At 41.0% G+C, this 16,742-nt stretch overlaps 1 protein-coding gene across 1 annotated transcript in view; it reads right to left on the bottom strand.

Moving 5' to 3' along the window:
- DNAH5 (dynein axonemal heavy chain 5) overlaps positions 1 to 16,742 on the bottom strand; it is a 250,897-nt gene that overhangs the window by 121,752 nt on the left and 112,403 nt on the right. The window contains exons 42-47 of the mRNA XM_052659109.1: positions 15,910 to 16,056; positions 12,619 to 12,860; positions 10,006 to 10,182; positions 9,323 to 9,524; positions 7,717 to 7,859; positions 6,624 to 6,758 (exon numbers count right to left, since the gene is read on the bottom strand). Of these exons, the coding sequence (XP_052515069.1) occupies positions 6,624 to 6,758; positions 7,717 to 7,859; positions 9,323 to 9,524; positions 10,006 to 10,182; positions 12,619 to 12,860; positions 15,910 to 16,056 (1,046 nt within the window). The remainder of the gene's footprint in view (positions 1 to 6,623; positions 6,759 to 7,716; positions 7,860 to 9,322; positions 9,525 to 10,005; positions 10,183 to 12,618; positions 12,861 to 15,909; positions 16,057 to 16,742) is intronic.

Here is a 16,742-nt window from a genome sequence, read left to right as displayed (position 1 = left end):
AGTGCAGTTGGAGACACCAGTCCAAGGATACAGTTTTCAGTAACTATTTAACAGGCAGCAATTCGAAATTCAGGAAGAAATCTCAGCTTCTAGGTTCACAAACGAATTTTTCTCCTTCCTTTGTTTTTGCTTTTGTCAATATAGCTTTCTAATGATATATATAGCTTACTCGTAATGTCCTGCTTTTATATCTGTTTTATGTCTTATGTTTTTTGGCCCCAAGGCATCTGTGATCTTAAGCTCCCCAGCCAGGGATCAAACCCACACTCCCTGCATTGGAAGGCAAAGTCTTAACCACTGGACGAGCAGGGAAGTCCCTGTGTTTTATCTTTAACGTGACTTAAATCGTGAATCAGTGGGAAAGAAATGAGATCTTTAAGACTGAGATTCTAGACCGTGAGAACCGTGAAGCCCTTCCTGTTTTCTCTGCAGTGCTGATTCAGCTTACTGAGCACATATATTTGAATAACTGATTGATTTCCAAACTACATTCCATGCAAATGGTAATACTGTAGTCAGTAGTCTGGGATTCTTCCCCAGTGTCTCCATTACCCCTTCCAACACCCCTTCCATCAGTTTTAATGTTCCTTTCCACATTGCGAGGACACTTTTTTATAGAGCAGAGTGCAGTTCCCTCCTGTTCCATCTGAGCTTAGAATGTAGCAAATAGAGGGTGTTGTCCTTTACTTTCTGAGGGGAGAGGAGTGATTTAATGACTGCATCTGCCCCAAAACAGATCATGTCAGGCTACAGACACCAGTTTGGAGGAGGAAATGACAGCCCACTCCAGTATTCCTGCCTAGAGAATCCCAGGGGCAGAGGAGCCTGGAGGGCTACAGCTCATGGGGTCGCAAAGAGTCGGACACGAATGAAGCGACTGAGCACCAGTGGGCAGGCTTCTGAATGAGGAGACAACGGTCTTCAGATCATGGCAGCCTGTGGAGCTCAGAGCACAGATCTGAGAAGCCTCTTGGCAGTAGCCCTGTTTAGATTTTTTTTTTTTTTTGGTTGCACTGGGTCTTCATGGTGAGCGGGCTCTTCGTTTCGAATGGCAGGCTCTTTCTAGTTGTGGAGCATGGACTCTAGAGCGCAGGGTCAGTAGTTAGAGCACGTGGGCTTAGTTGCCCCAGAGAATATGGGATCTTAGTTCCCTGACCAGGGATTGCACCCGTGTCCCCTGCATTGGAAGGGGGATTCCTCATCACTGGACTCACCACCAGGAAAGTCCCCTCGTTTAGCCTTGGCTGTGATTATAAGGAGACTCTGAGCAGGGCTGGACCCTTTGTATAATGGGAGTTGGGATAGTGTCATCCACGTAGGCACCAAAAAACAAAACTAAATCTGTAGGAATAAACAGAAGCATCTCTGTAGAGAACAAATGTGCAGATACCAATGTGGAAAGGGGAGATGGGATGAGTTGGGAGATTGGGATTGGCATATATACACGACTATGTATAAAATGGATAGCTAATGAGAACCTACTGTATAGCACAGAGAAGTCTCCTCAGTACTCTGTGGTGACCTAAATGGGAAGGAAATCCAATAAAGAAGGGAGGTATGTGTGTTAGTCACTCAGTCATGTCCAACTCTGTGAGCCCTGGACTGTAATCCACCAGGCTCCTCTGTCCATGAAATTCTCCTTGGACAAAGGAGCCTGATGGGCCACAGTGGGTGGGTTACCATGCCTTCCTCCAGGGGATCTTCCCGACCCAGGGATCGAACCCGAGTGTCTCACCTCTCCTGCATTGGCAGGTGGGTTCTTCACCACTAGCGCCACCTAGGAAGCCCCTCCAACGTGGCTAAGTTCTATTATAATTTAAATATTGCTTTTTACTGTATCTCCTCCTCTCTGGACAATGATATGCTCTAAATTAGTTGTTTGTTTTTCTCATATGAATGAGTGAATGTCACAACCTTGTAAATTACCCACCCTGCCCCTAGTTAGGCCTGGAAACTTTTTTATAAGTTATATACAATGTCTATATTGTATGATTTACAATTTTGTCTAGACTCTGCTGTCTCAAAGAAATCAGTTACTGAACATATTTGCAATATTGTGCCATCCACCTAATCCCTGGTCTCCTTTACCTACTGTCCCACTTCATCCATCCTTCTGGTGTTATAAAAGCCCAGTCCAGTTAATAAAATCAAGTGGGTATATTCACTCACTTGACTATTGTCTGTCTCATCCACTAGAATAAAGGAGTGCAGGCACCTTGTTTATCTTATCCATCACTGCCTCCTGGGCATCTATAAAGGTATCTGGTATGATACATTTATCAGTAAATATGTGACACACAGATCAGTAAAGATTAGAAACTCGGGAGTCATCTTTAACTTTTTCCTCTCTCTCCTATCCCTCTCCTCCAACAATATCCACTCAACCAAAAACAAGTCCTGTCCGTTTGCTTCTCAGCCCCAAATTGAATGCATCCTATAACCATCTCCTCTTGAGTCTCTCTGAATTCTGCCCTATCTTTCCCATCAGCAGCCAGAATGAACCTTCTAAGTGGTGATGCAATCCTGCTCAGTATCCCCATGATTCCTTATTAGTGGCTTACAAGGAACACCATGATGCTCCCTGCTCACTTCTCCAGACTCATTTCTAAACACGCCTTTTCAGTCTTTGTTCCTGCCCAGCACAGTCTTCATTCATTCATATTCAGTTAACAACAACAACAAAATATCCATAAAATAATGCTCCTCTCAGACTGATTTACAGTGCTCATTAAGAGATTCGTATTTACATCCCTAAAGTATCCATTTATGAGCCAAAAAAAAAAACTCTCAGAATTAGTATTGTTGTTGTCTAGTCTCTAAGCTGTGTCTGATTTTTTGCCTGCCAGGCTCCTCTGTCCATGGTATTTCCCAGGCAAGAATACTGGAGTGGGTTGCAGTTTCCCTCTGTGGGGTAGCTTCCTGACCCAGAGATCAAACCTTAATCTTCTGCATTAGCAGGTGAATTCTTTACCACTGAGTGACTAGGGAAACCCCAAGATTAGTATTCTGCAGAGTCACTTCAGTCGTGTCCAACTCTGTGTGACCCCTTCAGGCTCCCCCATCCCTGGGATTCTCCAGGCAAGAACACTGGAGTGGGTTGCCATTTCCTTCTCCGAGATTAGTATTAGCCAAACACAATTTGTAAAGTATTGACTTAGATGGATGGTCGCCCATAAAAATCACTTCTTTCAACCTGGCTTACTGGTAAAAAGTTGAAATCTCTTGCAAGGGCCTGGACTATGGGATGTATGCTGTTCTCTAAGAATAGACAACAACTTGACTCTGAAATAGCAGAATGATAGTCCTGATGACATCACCTTAAGCCATCAGTGGCACCAAAACAAAGATTCTGACCTTGTAGTCTGTCCAGCTCACACACACATGGAATGCTTGGGTGAACCCCAGTTGGACAGTGCCATTTTAGACATAAAAACCAGATGGACTTAGGCATGGAGTTGAGGAAAGCCATTCTAAGCAACATGTGGGGTCTTCCCAGACCAGGGATTGAACTGGTGTCCCCCTGCATGATAGCTCAGCTGGTGAAGAATCCACTTGCAATGTGGGAGACCTGGGTTTGATCCCTGGGTTGGGAAGATCCCCTGGAGAAGGAAACGGCAACCCACTCCAGTATTCTGGCCAGGAAACTCCCATGGATTGTATAGTCCATAGGGTCGCAAAGCGTCAGTACGACTGAGGAACTTTCACTTCGCCCTGCATAGCAAGGCACTCTCCTAACCACTGAACCACCAGGGAAGCCCTAGAATTCTCATTTTTAAAAACCAAAACTTATTACTATGTCAGCATTTATAAGATGGCTGTTGTATTCAAAACACTTTAAGATTATTTTTTAAAGAAACAAATCTTTTCAGATATTCCCTCAAGAAATTTTCACTTTCTTCCTATTTTCTGTATTATTCACATTTTTAACACCAATACAGTATACTAACACATATATATGGAATTTAGAAAGATGGCAATGACGACCCTGTATGCAAGACAGGAAAAAAGACACAGATGTGTATAACGGACTTTTGGACTCAGAGGGAGAGGGAGAGGGTGGGATGATTTGGGAGAATGGCATTCTATCATGTATACTATCATGTAAGAATTGAATCGCCAGTCTATGTCTGACGCAGGATACAGCATGCTTGGGGCTGGTGCATGGGGATGACCCACAGAGATGTTATGGGGAGGGAGGTGGGAGGGGGGTTCATGTTTGGGAACACATGTAAGAATTAAAGATTTTAAAATTAAAAAAATAAAAAACTATAAAAAAAATCAAAAAAATAAAAAAATAAAGACGTGTGAATTGCTTGCAAAAATAATATTTTTTTGAGAAAAAAAAATCTCTCTTCAAAGACTAACTGAATTCCTTAGCTAAAAATAGGGTGACCATGTAATTTTTGTTCAACTTCATACATTGGTTAGTGACGCGGATGCTGTTCATTATTTATCTGAGACAACAGAAGTTAACTGGACGGTCCCTAGCAAAAAAGGACATAGAGTCTGTCCTCCTACTGATAAAACATGTGAAAGTGACACTATGGTGAAAACAAAGGAAGCTCGAATGAAAACAATCTGTCCAGCAACAGACACGTGTCCCTGATAAGTGTGCCATGGTGGTAAGACGAGAGGGATGAACAATATCTATTTTCTCATCTACAATTTCAATTTGGTTTGGAACCAAGTAAATGGGAGACAAATGCTCTCAGCTCCATCACCCCTTGTTTAGCATGAATGGCTGAAAATTATCATGAGCAAGTTAATTACAGCAGTTGGGCTAATTGAAAGCTTTCTAAAACTAATGAGTCTAGCTTACTAGGAAGCCCTGATGCTCAGCAGTCAAAACAGGCACTAAACAGAGCAGATGATCCCATGATGCCTCTGAACAGAAAAATAAACAGTGAAGCGCTGAGACCTTCTTCTTACTGAAGGATAGGAAGGATCTGGGTTAAAGGTTATTAGCTGTAAATCCAACAGTTGAACTCCTAGAGAATAGATGCTAATACTTTGAAAATCTGCTTTATCATTCTTCTGATTATTGTACCTCAGTATGGTACTGCTTCTAGAAATTTATTGCATGGTTTATGAATTTTATATTAATAAACAGGATGTTTCCTAGATTATGTGTGCCTTTTTCCAGGAAATGAATAAGTATTTCATGTTATAGAGATATAAAACACAGGTCTTTACCACCTGCTGCTGCTAAGTCGCTTCAGTCATGTCCAACTCTGTGCAACCCCACAGACGGCAGCCAACTCTGTGCAACCCCACAGACGGCAGCCTACCCGGCTCTCCCATCCCTGGGATTCTCCAGGCAAAAACACTGGAGTGGGTTGCCATTTCCCTCTCCAATCTTTACCACCTGAGAGAGGTAAATATTACCAAGAAAGATACCAGCTCAGTCATGTCTGACTCAGTGTGACCCCATGGACTTTGTAGCCCACCAGACTCCTCTGTGTCCCAGAGAAGGCAATGGCACCCCACTCCAGTACTCTTGCCTGGAAAATCCCATGGGCGGAGGAGCCTGGTAGGCTGCAGTCCATGGGGTCACGAAGAGTCAGACATGACTGAGCAACTTCACTTTCACTTTTCACTTTCATGTATTGAAGGAAATGGCAACCCACTCCAGTATTCTTGCCTGGAGAATCCCAGGGACGGGGGAGCCTGGTGGGCTGCTGCCTATGGGGTTGCACAGAGTCGAACATGACTGAAGTCACTTAGCAGCAGCAGCAGCAGGCTCCTCTGTCCATGCGATTTCCCAGGTAAGAATACTGGAGTAGGTTGCCATTTCCATCTGCAGGGGATCTTTCTGACCCAGGGATTGAACCTGTGTCTCTTGAGTCTCCCACATGGGTAGGTGGACTCTTTAACACTAGTGCCACCTGGGAAGCTCCAATACCTCCAAGAGTTACTGGTAAAAATATGTGCCAACTCTTTACCATATTCTAAGGAATGTGGCTAGCCTTTGTCCTGGTCCCTAGGTGGGAGTCTAAATTCTTAGAATTTCCTGAATAAAAAGGATGTCTTTGTTACCAATGGTGGGTCTTTCAGACCACTTATGCCAGAAAGACTAACCATATGATTAGTGTTAGGGCTTTAAACCATGTCATATCAGCTGATCTCCCAGGGGGAAGGGGCTTGGAGATTGACTTCAATCACGCAGCCAATTGATCACGCTTCTGCAATAAAACTTTAATAAAAACTCTGCTCTGTTCACCAAGGCTCACGTGAGCACCCTGATTGGTGAGGTACACAGATGTGCCTGGAGAGTAAATACATCCTGTGACAAAGAAGTTTCACATCCGAGACCCTCCCAAACCTTTCCCTATGCATCTCTTCTTTGTTGGATCCCAATTCATATCTTTTATAATAAAACCACAATCATAGGCATAACATTTTCGTGAATTCTGTGAGTCATTCTAGTGAATTATCAAAACTAAGGGGTCACAGGAACTCTTTAATCTGAATAATAGAGATACTGGAAGACATAAGTAGAGGATTTATAATGGCTGTGAAACTGCAGGTGAAGTTCAGTGGGTACACCAGAACAGTCGTGAGATTTAAGCCTCCAAAGCTCATCACAAACCTGGGCTCAGTTAGCAGCACCCAAGAGCCAGTACCTGAAACATCAGTGGGGTGGTAGCAGAAGAAAAGTTTAGACTCTTGATCACGTGGCTTTCAGGATCATATTTCGACATAAATCCTTTGATTATGACTGTCTTGGCTGTTCCTTGTTCACCAATTAACAGCACGGCCTACCGCAGAAGTTGAGAAAGAAATAAAAGAAACACACTAAGATGATTGTCATGGGCTCAACTGAGGATATGAGGACGCCCTAACTCCCAGTACCTCAGAAGGTGACTGTGTCTAGAGATAGAGTCTTGAAAAAGATGATTACGCTAAAATGAGACTATTAAGGTGGGCTCTTGTTCAGTCTAACGGGTACCCTTAGAAGAAGACATTGTGATACACAGAGAAGCAACAGGCATGCACACACACAGACGTGGAAGGACACAGTGAGAAGACAGCCATCTGGAAGCCAAGGAAAAAGAGGTCCCCAGGAAAACTAAACCAGCCAGCACCTTCATCCTGAACTTCAGGCCTCCAGAACCGTACAGAAAGAAATGTGCACTGATTACACCGCAAGGCTGTGGCATTTTGTTACGGCAGCCCCGGCAAAATAGTGCAATAACTAAAACAGAAGGATTTCTCTTTGGAGAAACAAGTCAAAACTCACATTCTCTCTCTCTCTCTCTCTCTCTCTCTCTCTACGTATATATACATATAAAAAAAATTAACCATGAATGAAAGCTATTCAACTCTAATATTGTTGCATGCGTGCTCAGTCATCTCCGACTCTTTGCAACCCCACGGACTGTGGCCCACCGGGCTCCTCTGTCCATGGAACTGTCCAGACAGGAATACTGGAGTAGTTTGCCATTTCCTTCTCCAAGGGATCTTCCAACCCAGGGATCCAACCCAAGTCTTTGGCATCTCCTGCATTGGCAGGTGAATTCCTTACCACTGAGTCACCTGGAAAGTCCCTAATATTGTTACTGAGGAATAATAAAAGAAGTAGTATACTAATTTGGGTAATATTTTTATTTATTGTAAACAGCAATATAAAGCATTCTAAAATGAATGCAAGATGCTCCATGTTTTCAAGTGACATTTCTAAATGTGCCATTTTAAATAAAACAGAAAGTGCCATACCTTGCCCTGTTTAGCAATGGTTTTAATTAAGAAGTCAGTTCTCACGTTGTCAACATTTGGCACCAGGATGGAGCCATATTCTGGGGTGGTGCTAGATGGATAGACATATTCCTCAGTACACGTGTTCCAGTGCATCCATTTGCCTGAGGTGAACAGAGAACAATTACATCTTCATATTTCTATTAATAATTTAATTTCTAATTATAAAGAGCAGAAATTTTTGACATCTCATGAAGTCATCTTCCAAAAGCTCCTCAAAAAATAAAAATCATTAAATTCAGACATCTAAGTATTTAAGTATGTGTTCACTAAGTCAAAATTCCCAAAGGAGCTATTCAAAGGTGGTAATAGTAAGAGTTATCTTGCAATTCTCTTTTTAAATATGTTCTTGTTGTTCAGTCAGTAAGTCGTGTCTGACTCTTCAACCCCGTGGACTGCAGCACGCCAGCCTTCCCTGTCCATCACCATCTCCCGGAGCTTGCCCAAACCCATGTCTATTGAGTCAGTGATGCCATTCAGCCATCTCATCCTCTGTCGTCCCCTTCTCCTCCTGCCTTCAATTTTCCCAACATCGGGGTCTTTTCCAATGAGTCAGCTCTTCACATCAGGTGGCCAAAGTATTGGAGCTTCAGCATCAGTTCTTCCAGTGAATATTCATGACTGATTTCCTTTAGGACTGACTGGTTTGACATCTCTCTTTGCTATCCAACAGATGCTCAAGAGGTTTTTAATAACATAAAGTGTGTGTAAATATCAGGACAGTGATAGCAGTATGTACCTAAAATCATTTTTCATTACATACTTTTCTAATTGTAACACCAAAAATGAAACATTCTAGGATGCCATATACAAATATTGCATATAAATGTAGTACATATATGTGTATATAAGTACTTTATAAATATGTAGGCACATAAACTTAACATATATTTATGAATATTCACACCTATTTGGTAAAAATATACTTCACACTGTAATTTTTACCAAAGTTGCTGATTATATCAAGTGAATAGCTGAAATGCATCTGATTTGGGGATTTTTTAAATTTGTTTTTAACTCATTAAAAGTTCAGCACACAATAACATAGAAACAAAAAAAATGTGCATTTGGAACCCAACTGAAATAAATATACAAAAAAGAAATCATGGGCTCTCTTTCAAACACACACGAACATTTCCATTTCAATTTTACAGTAGTTTTAATTACCATTTGGAAATATAGACCAATAAATAGATAGGTAAGTAGAGAGCTGGAGAAGGCAATGGCACCCCACTCCAGTACTCTTGCCTGGAAAATCCCATGGACGGAGGAGCCTGGTGGGCTGCAGTCCATGGGGTCACTAAGAGTCGGACGCGACTGAACGACTTCACTTTCACTTTTCCTTTCATGCACTGGAGAAGGAAATGGCAACCCACTCCAGTGTTCTTGCCTGAAGAATCCCAGGGACAAGGGAGCCTGGTGGGCTGCCGCCTATGGGGTCGCACAGAGTCGGACACGACTGAAGCGACTTAGCAGCAGCAGGTAGAGAGCTAGCAGGTAAATATTAGACATTTGAAAAAAAAAAAAGGTCCCACATGTGATGGACGGATAGAAGCCCAGGACTCACCATCGGACCCAACGTAATAGTCAAACATGGAGTCGTCAGGCCCCGCGAGAGGTGGCAGGTCCAGGGCCAGCATCTCCCGGGAGCGCAGCCACTGCTCCACGCGGCGCCGGCCGTCCGGTTCCAACACCGCCCCTATGCTCCACATCAGCGAGAAGACGTACAGTCTTCCCAGGTGCTCCGCCGTGACCTCCCCACCTTGCTCCTGTGCACGCAAGAAACTTTCCTTTTAATTACTTCATTCTCAAACCAAGACTTGGCTTTGATATCTTAATGAAAATCTAAGTAAAGATCTAAAAGGGATAACAGCTTTCTCCCCGCTCCCCCACCCCCCCCCCCCCCCGCCAAAAAAAAACGAGGAAAAAATAAATAAAACTGGAGGAAAAAAAAAAAAAAACTGGAGAACAAATTCAGAACTGATGTCTCGGAATATCAAGCAAGTTTCTGAAATAAATTTAGAATCCTTTTAGATGACTGTGAACCTGCCACCAAGTGATCAATACAAACCGTGGCTTGCTTTGTTTAAAAAAAAATAGAAATGAACACACACACACACAAAGCATTAATATGTGAAGTGCATGATTGAAACTTTCCCCTCCCCCTATGGTTCTAAGAATCAATTTCAAGTCTTGCACTCTGTGGCTCAGCTAACAAGGGAGAAATTTCTAGAAAATTGAGGGATTTACCTTGGGAGGGATGAGGCCCTGAAGCATGTTGATGCTTTGCAGGACCACAAAGGCCTCCAGCATCTCCATCTGATGCTCTAAGTTCTGAATACTGAAGCGATACAGTTCTGGAAACGACTTGGTGTACAGCTGACGAAGAATTTCAGCTTCTTGAGGTGAACGTTTTTTAAGAAAACCCTGTTAGTGTTCAGATGAATGCATTCATTAAATTTATTGGCACACCAGAAAAATGATCCAGCTGAGGTGCAAAAGTTTTTTAATATCAATTAACAATAGTAATACCTAATGATTATATTGCACTTGTAATGTACCAGGCCTTGATATAAATTCTTTCATGTGTGACCTCATTTAATGTCAGAAAAATTCTATGAGATAGGGATGGTTATTAACCTTCTACAGAAGAGGAAACTAAGGCCCAAGGAGTTTAAGTAACGTGCCCAGGATCCCATAGCTTGTAGGCGTCAAGGCCATCCCCAACCCAGGGATCAAATCCGCTGCATTGCAGGTGGATTCTTTACCAATGAGCCACCTGGGAAGTCCAAGTCATTTAGAAAAAAATGGTTCCAAAGTCTGATTCTAGCATCTGTAAGTTCAGCTACACTACACCTAAGCTCAGGTCTTGAAGTCAAGATAAAGGGAAAAGTCAGGCTCTTGGTTAAAATATGCTCAGAGAAAATGAGGAGACATATACATGGAAATAATTTAGAAAAAGAAAGAAGAAGAAAAGATAAACAAAGGAAATCCATTCTCAGATTATTCAAAATGGGAGACAGATATATCACAGTTTTACTTCTTCTAATCTAATTAATAACCACTATAGAAAAAATATCAAAGAATACTTAGGAAAATGGAGAATTTAGTCATTTGGGAAAAGCAGTATTAGGAAATTGCATGTGATTCATAACAAAATATCATTTAACACACAACAAGATTTTCTTCAGATGAGGAAATTTCCCTTGGCATCAAGAAATCAGGTCATTCTCAGAGATTCTGAACAGAAGCAATAAAACGGCAATTCTCGATTATCCATAATTTCATGAATTCAATATGATTGTACAATGACAAAAACCAAACATAGCACTTCAAGTTGATGGAGGCAGAGAATATCATACGCAGGGCCAAGTAATCAGCGTGACTCACAGAGGTTCATGGAGTCTCACGATCACAGCTTCTCCATTATCAGCCCTCCAGTGACCCTCTCAGAGCTGCCCTGGCCTCCTCTAAACATTTCCAGCCAGAGATTTATGAGTCTTGCTTCTTGCTAACCATTTGTAAGCAAATTAGCATTAATATAAAGGTCTTCTTCACCTTCAACATGGACAGAATATAATATAGCAAACTGTAAATATTCATTAGCTAATAGTGTAAAAATATTTTCTAAAAGCCTTTGTAAATCTGAAGTATTTGGGAGAAAATCGCAAATTCATTTTTACTTGGAGTTTGCTGTATCCCTGGTCACCAAGCCTGAATCTACTGTGGTACTTTTTTTGTTTGTTTGTTTGTTTTCTTATTTTTATTTTTATTTTTTTATTATTTTTTAAAATTTTTATTTTTACTTTATTTTACTTTACAATACTGTATTGGTTTGGCCAACTGTGGTATTTTTTAAAAAACATTTAGAACACCTCTATCCCCAAAGATTCTAATTTGATAGATTGAGGTGTGACACAGTTATCTGTATTTTAAAGAAATGCCATTGGTGATTATTCTTGCAAAGCCAGAGTTGAGAATTCTTGTTCTAAATTTTCCTTGAAGGATGGATAATTTAATTGTGAAATCTGAAATTTTCACATATCCAACAGTGACATATCCAACTGTACATCAGAATCACTTTTCTTTATAATTCCCTAATTTAAAATATGTATTCATAAGTTTTTAATCAAAATTATCTCCAAAAAACTTATTCAAATGAAAATAATAATTTGACCGACAGTGTCAAAAAAGATTGTACTGATGGCTCATCTAATAATCATTCTGCCTTATGTTATGGCATTTATTTAGTAAAATATATAAGTATGCAAGGCATTCAATTATAATCTTACCATAATCAATATACTCTAACATATACTGGTAGTAATAAAATAATATACCTTATCAAGAATTAAACAGAGATTATCTGAAATATTATTTCCAGGTGCAAACTTAAAACTAGCATTATTACTATTGAGTCTCATAAAAATTCTTTATATGCAATTTTAATAAATTGTCTCCTTCAAGTTAATATTCTAAGACAGTTGCTTAAATTTTCCTTATTCATTTACAGTGTTCTTGCCTGGAGAATCCCAGGGACGGGGGAGCCTGGTGAGCTGCCGTCTATGGGGTCGCAGAGTCGGACACGATTGAAGTGACTTAGCAGCAGCAGCAGCAGGATTATTGATTCACCTAGGCCTTGCAATGATTCCTCAACCCGAGCTGAAGAACCCTGAGCACTGAGGAAATCTTTAAGGGACAACCAGGGCTAATGGTCGCAAGAGCATTAAAGGGTCTCCCATAAACATCAGCATTAAAATGCAATTACACCGGAAGTCTGCAGGAAAATCAGTGCACACTCTAAAGGAATGCTCAAGGACCTATTTCCCTCTTTAATTATACCAAAAAAGATTCCAATCATACCTCAAGAATAGGGCTCCAATCAAGGACAGAAGAACTCATGAAAACCATCCCATTTCTTGAGACAGTAGCAGGCGAAGCGTTGTCAATATTATGAGGTTCAAAAACAATCTTGCAGTTTGGAGCCATGGGAATCCGATCGCCATTGGCAAGGGTTAGTGTTTTGTTATCATCCAAAACGGAATTCAGATTTTCAATCCAGATGGCGTCTACTGGACCATCAAGAACTATCCAGATATGCTCCCCTAAAACATTCCACCAAGGGCAGTGGGGAAGAGCATACAGACACATATATGCATATGTACATAACTATGCTTGAAGAAATATAACAATGTAATTTTCATTAATTTTTAAATAAAGCTTTGACCTAAATGATTATCTTATTTCTTTGCACAGGGGGTTTCCAGTTCTTTATGTAGCAGTTGTTTAAAGCACACAATCAAAACAAAAAGTCATTTGTTCCCTGAAAAGATATTCATTGAGCAACCTTCCCTGTATCAGCATTGATCCTGGGATAAGGTGATAAAAAAGACAACATCCTGCCCATCACAGAGGTTGCTTTCTAAGAGGTAGAGATGACAAAGCAATATGCAAAGAAATATGTAAGGAAAATTCAGCAGGATAAGAGGGTGGGGCGTTTCAGATAAGGTGGTCCATGAAATATTTCTGGAGCAGAACGACGTGATGAAGAGATGTAGAACTAGGGTTTTTCAGGCAGTGGCAATAGTAGTTGCAAAGGTCCTGAAGTGGGTACAAGCTAAGGGGATCATGCTCCAGGAACAGCAGGAAGTCAAACCTGGTTAGAAAGACGAGAAGGCAGAAAGGGATGTAAGTGACGTCAGAAAGACAGGCAGAGCTCCAAGAATCCACTCTGGTTTGCACAGGCTGAGTTTGAGATGTTCAACAAGACAGCCCATAGAGCAGTTGAGTTGGGAATTCAAAGACTAGAGATTAAAATGTAGAGATCAGCTTAGAGATGGCATTGAGAGCCACGGACTGGGTAAGTTTTGTCCAGATCATAAGTGTACAGATAAGAAGTCTGAGAACAGAGGCACTTGAGCATTCAGACTTCTAGGTCTGAACCAGGGTCTCCTCAGCTGGTTCCTGCCTCTGGCTGACCTCTCAGTGAAGCAGAAGTAGAAGAAGGTGCCCATGATGTCAAGTGGTGGAAGAGTCTGAAGGAGTGATCAGCTGTGCCAGACACTGCCGAGAGCAGGGCTAGACCGAGAAGCGACAGCCTGTGTGTGACAAGGTGGAGGTCATGAGTGTCCCCAACAGAGCACTTTCTGAGGGACACTGGGCACAAAGACTAACAAACGTCAGGTCAGGAGATATTTGGAGGTAAAGACAGCAGCATCAGCAGAACACCCAACAGAAATGCCCTTGTAAATTTAGGTATTCGGTTTCAGAGTTGCTCTTAATTTTTTAATCACTAGTTCTCTTTCACAAACCAGCACCATGACCAAGTCTGTAGTTCTAATTTTTATTTGTAATAACTGTGTGACTGAGTGACTGAACTGAACTGAACTGTGCAGTACTCTGAGTCAAATGAAATGCTTAGAAAATCCTAATTATGCTTATTCAACTAGCAGTTTCAGGAAAATGGTGATCTGATCGCCAGAGTCCCTGTGAAAGTAAAAGTGTATGTTGCCTCCTTTAAAAAGAGTTTTTTTTTAAAAAAAAAAAAAAAAACACCTCTCTGAGCTCCTAGTCTCTGAGTTAACATTTGCTCACTGGATCTGTGTGACACAGGATTACTAGAATAAGTCAGAAACAAAAGCGTATTTAATTCCCATAAAACAGCAGCAGTTTCTAATACACTAGAAATGAAGCATTTTCTTTTCTCTTTCACCATTGGTGTTGGGTTGATCAGTCACATTCCCTCAAAGAGAAGATCTGTGGTGCCACCTTAACTGTTTCTCAACAGAACACTGTTTCCCAAGGCATGGACTCGTGAAGTGAACCCAAATGTCTCCGCCCTCCTCCTGTATCCTCCTGTGTCCCTGCAATTGCTTTCACGGTGCTTTCTCCTACTCATTCAGGAGTGAGAGGGGAACTGATCATCACCTCCTCCATCTGAACTTATATTCTGGGACCACTGTGCTCAGTTTGCAGGGTCCCTAAGTAAGAGAATATTCAGAGTGAACCACTGGCCTTTAAGGAATTGGTTTAAACTAAAGCCAAACACGCATGTCATCTAAAGAGAATAATGTATGATCAAAAACTTTCTTTTTGATACAATCTTCTTTCCTAAGAAGCCCATTTCCACCTGTGATTTTATAGGAGAATCGGTTTTCTAAAGATAGGCCATTCTGAGATGAGTACCATTTTTTAAATATTCAGTGAAAATAGTTATGGTGAAATCACTTGATTTAATACAATCAATTTTCCTAACAGCTTTTGTTATTTCATTCTAAGATACCACAGGAATATTTTCCTTTTTTCAAAAGGAAAATAATTCCCTTTGTAACCAAAAAAAAAAGGGAGGAGGTGGGTACTTTAAATACATTAATCAATCATTTCTGTGTTTCAACATTCACAAATATCATAGTGATTTATGACTTCTTGGTCTTGGATAAGATATTATACAGAAAATACGGTTTTACTAATTTTATTTCTTTTTAATATTCATATATTTGGCTGCATCAGGGCTTAGTTGTGGCCCACAAGCTTAATTTCCCTCCAGTTATGTGGGATTTTAGTTCCCCAACTAGGGATCAAACCCGTGTTTCCTGCATTGGAAGATGGATTCTTAGCCACTGGACTACCAGGAAGTCCCCTACTCATTTTAAATAGCTACCAAGGCTTTTATTTAGAAGCATATGTCTAGTTCAGGGGCTATTGTGGTCCAATGGCTAAAACTCCATGCTTTCACCTCAGGGGATACAGGTTCAATCCTTGTTGGAAGAACTAAGATCTTGCATGCTGTGTGATGCTACCAAAAAAAAAAAAAATTATAAACTAATACTCTCTTTAGAGTCATGGATGTAGAAAACAAACTTATGGTTACCAGAGGTAAGGAGAGGAGGGATGCATTGGGAGACTGGGATTGCCATGCACCCTACTATATATAAAATAGATAACTAACAAAGACCTGGTGTCTAGCACAGGGAACTCTACTCAATACTCTGTAATGACCTATATGGAAAACAATTTTAAAAAAAGAACTGATACATGTATATGTATAACTGATTTGCTCTGCTGTACACCTGAAACTAAACACAAAATTGTAAACCAGCTTTACACCAATAAAAATTTAAAAATAAAAGGTTACACTTGTTATTCATCTCCTACCTTTCTTAGCCCTCAGTGTTTTCCTCCAAAGAGTAGAAAATATCCCATCGGTCCAATCATTCGTCGCCACATCAAGCCGACCGAACATCTGTGGGGCTGTAATTGCTTTAGGATTCATCCTCATTTCCCGGTGTGGTTTTCCACAATCTATACCAAGTAAATCCAGATTTTAAACAACTCAAATGGAGAATGAACCATCATTAGGCAACACTGCACCAGTTTGCAGTGTACTAACTGTCAGCAGATATTCAAAACATGAAAAATAAGAAATTACATCGAAAATACATATCTTACTGTTATCATAATTATCCTCATTATATGTTATTGGCTAAAGCACTTTTTTTATCATCTGGAAAAGGAAACTGCATGTTATCAAAGGGGGGGGAAATGATACCATGCTGGAATTGATGAAGGAATTAATGTAATCTAAGAGTCAGATGCAACTGAGCGACTTCACTTTCACTTTTCACTTTCATGCTTTGGAGAAGGAAATGGCAACCCACTCCAGTGTTCTTGCCTGGAGAATCCCAGGGACGGGGGAGCCTGGTGGGCTGCCGTCTATGGGGTCGCACAGAGTCAGACACGACTGAAGTGACTTAGCAGCAGCAGCAGAAGCGCTTCAAATGTCACAGCTCAAAATCTTTTGGTTTCTTGTCTACGAGGTTAAATCGTAGGTCCCTGGTGGCTCAGATGGTAAAGAATCTGCCTGCAATGCAGGAGACCTGGGTTCAATCCCTGGGTCAAGAAGATCCTCTGGATAAGGGAATGGCAATCCACTCCAGTATTCTTGCCTGAAGATTTCCATGGACAGAGGAGGATGGTGGGCTACAGTT

This window comes from Budorcas taxicolor, chromosome 20 (genome assembly GCF_023091745.1).
Source record: "Budorcas taxicolor isolate Tak-1 chromosome 20, Takin1.1, whole genome shotgun sequence".
Taxonomy (NCBI): Eukaryota; Metazoa; Chordata; class Mammalia; order Artiodactyla; family Bovidae; genus Budorcas; species Budorcas taxicolor.
Note: the sequence above shows the minus strand (reverse complement) of the source record. Positions and strands in the feature narration are given on the sequence as shown.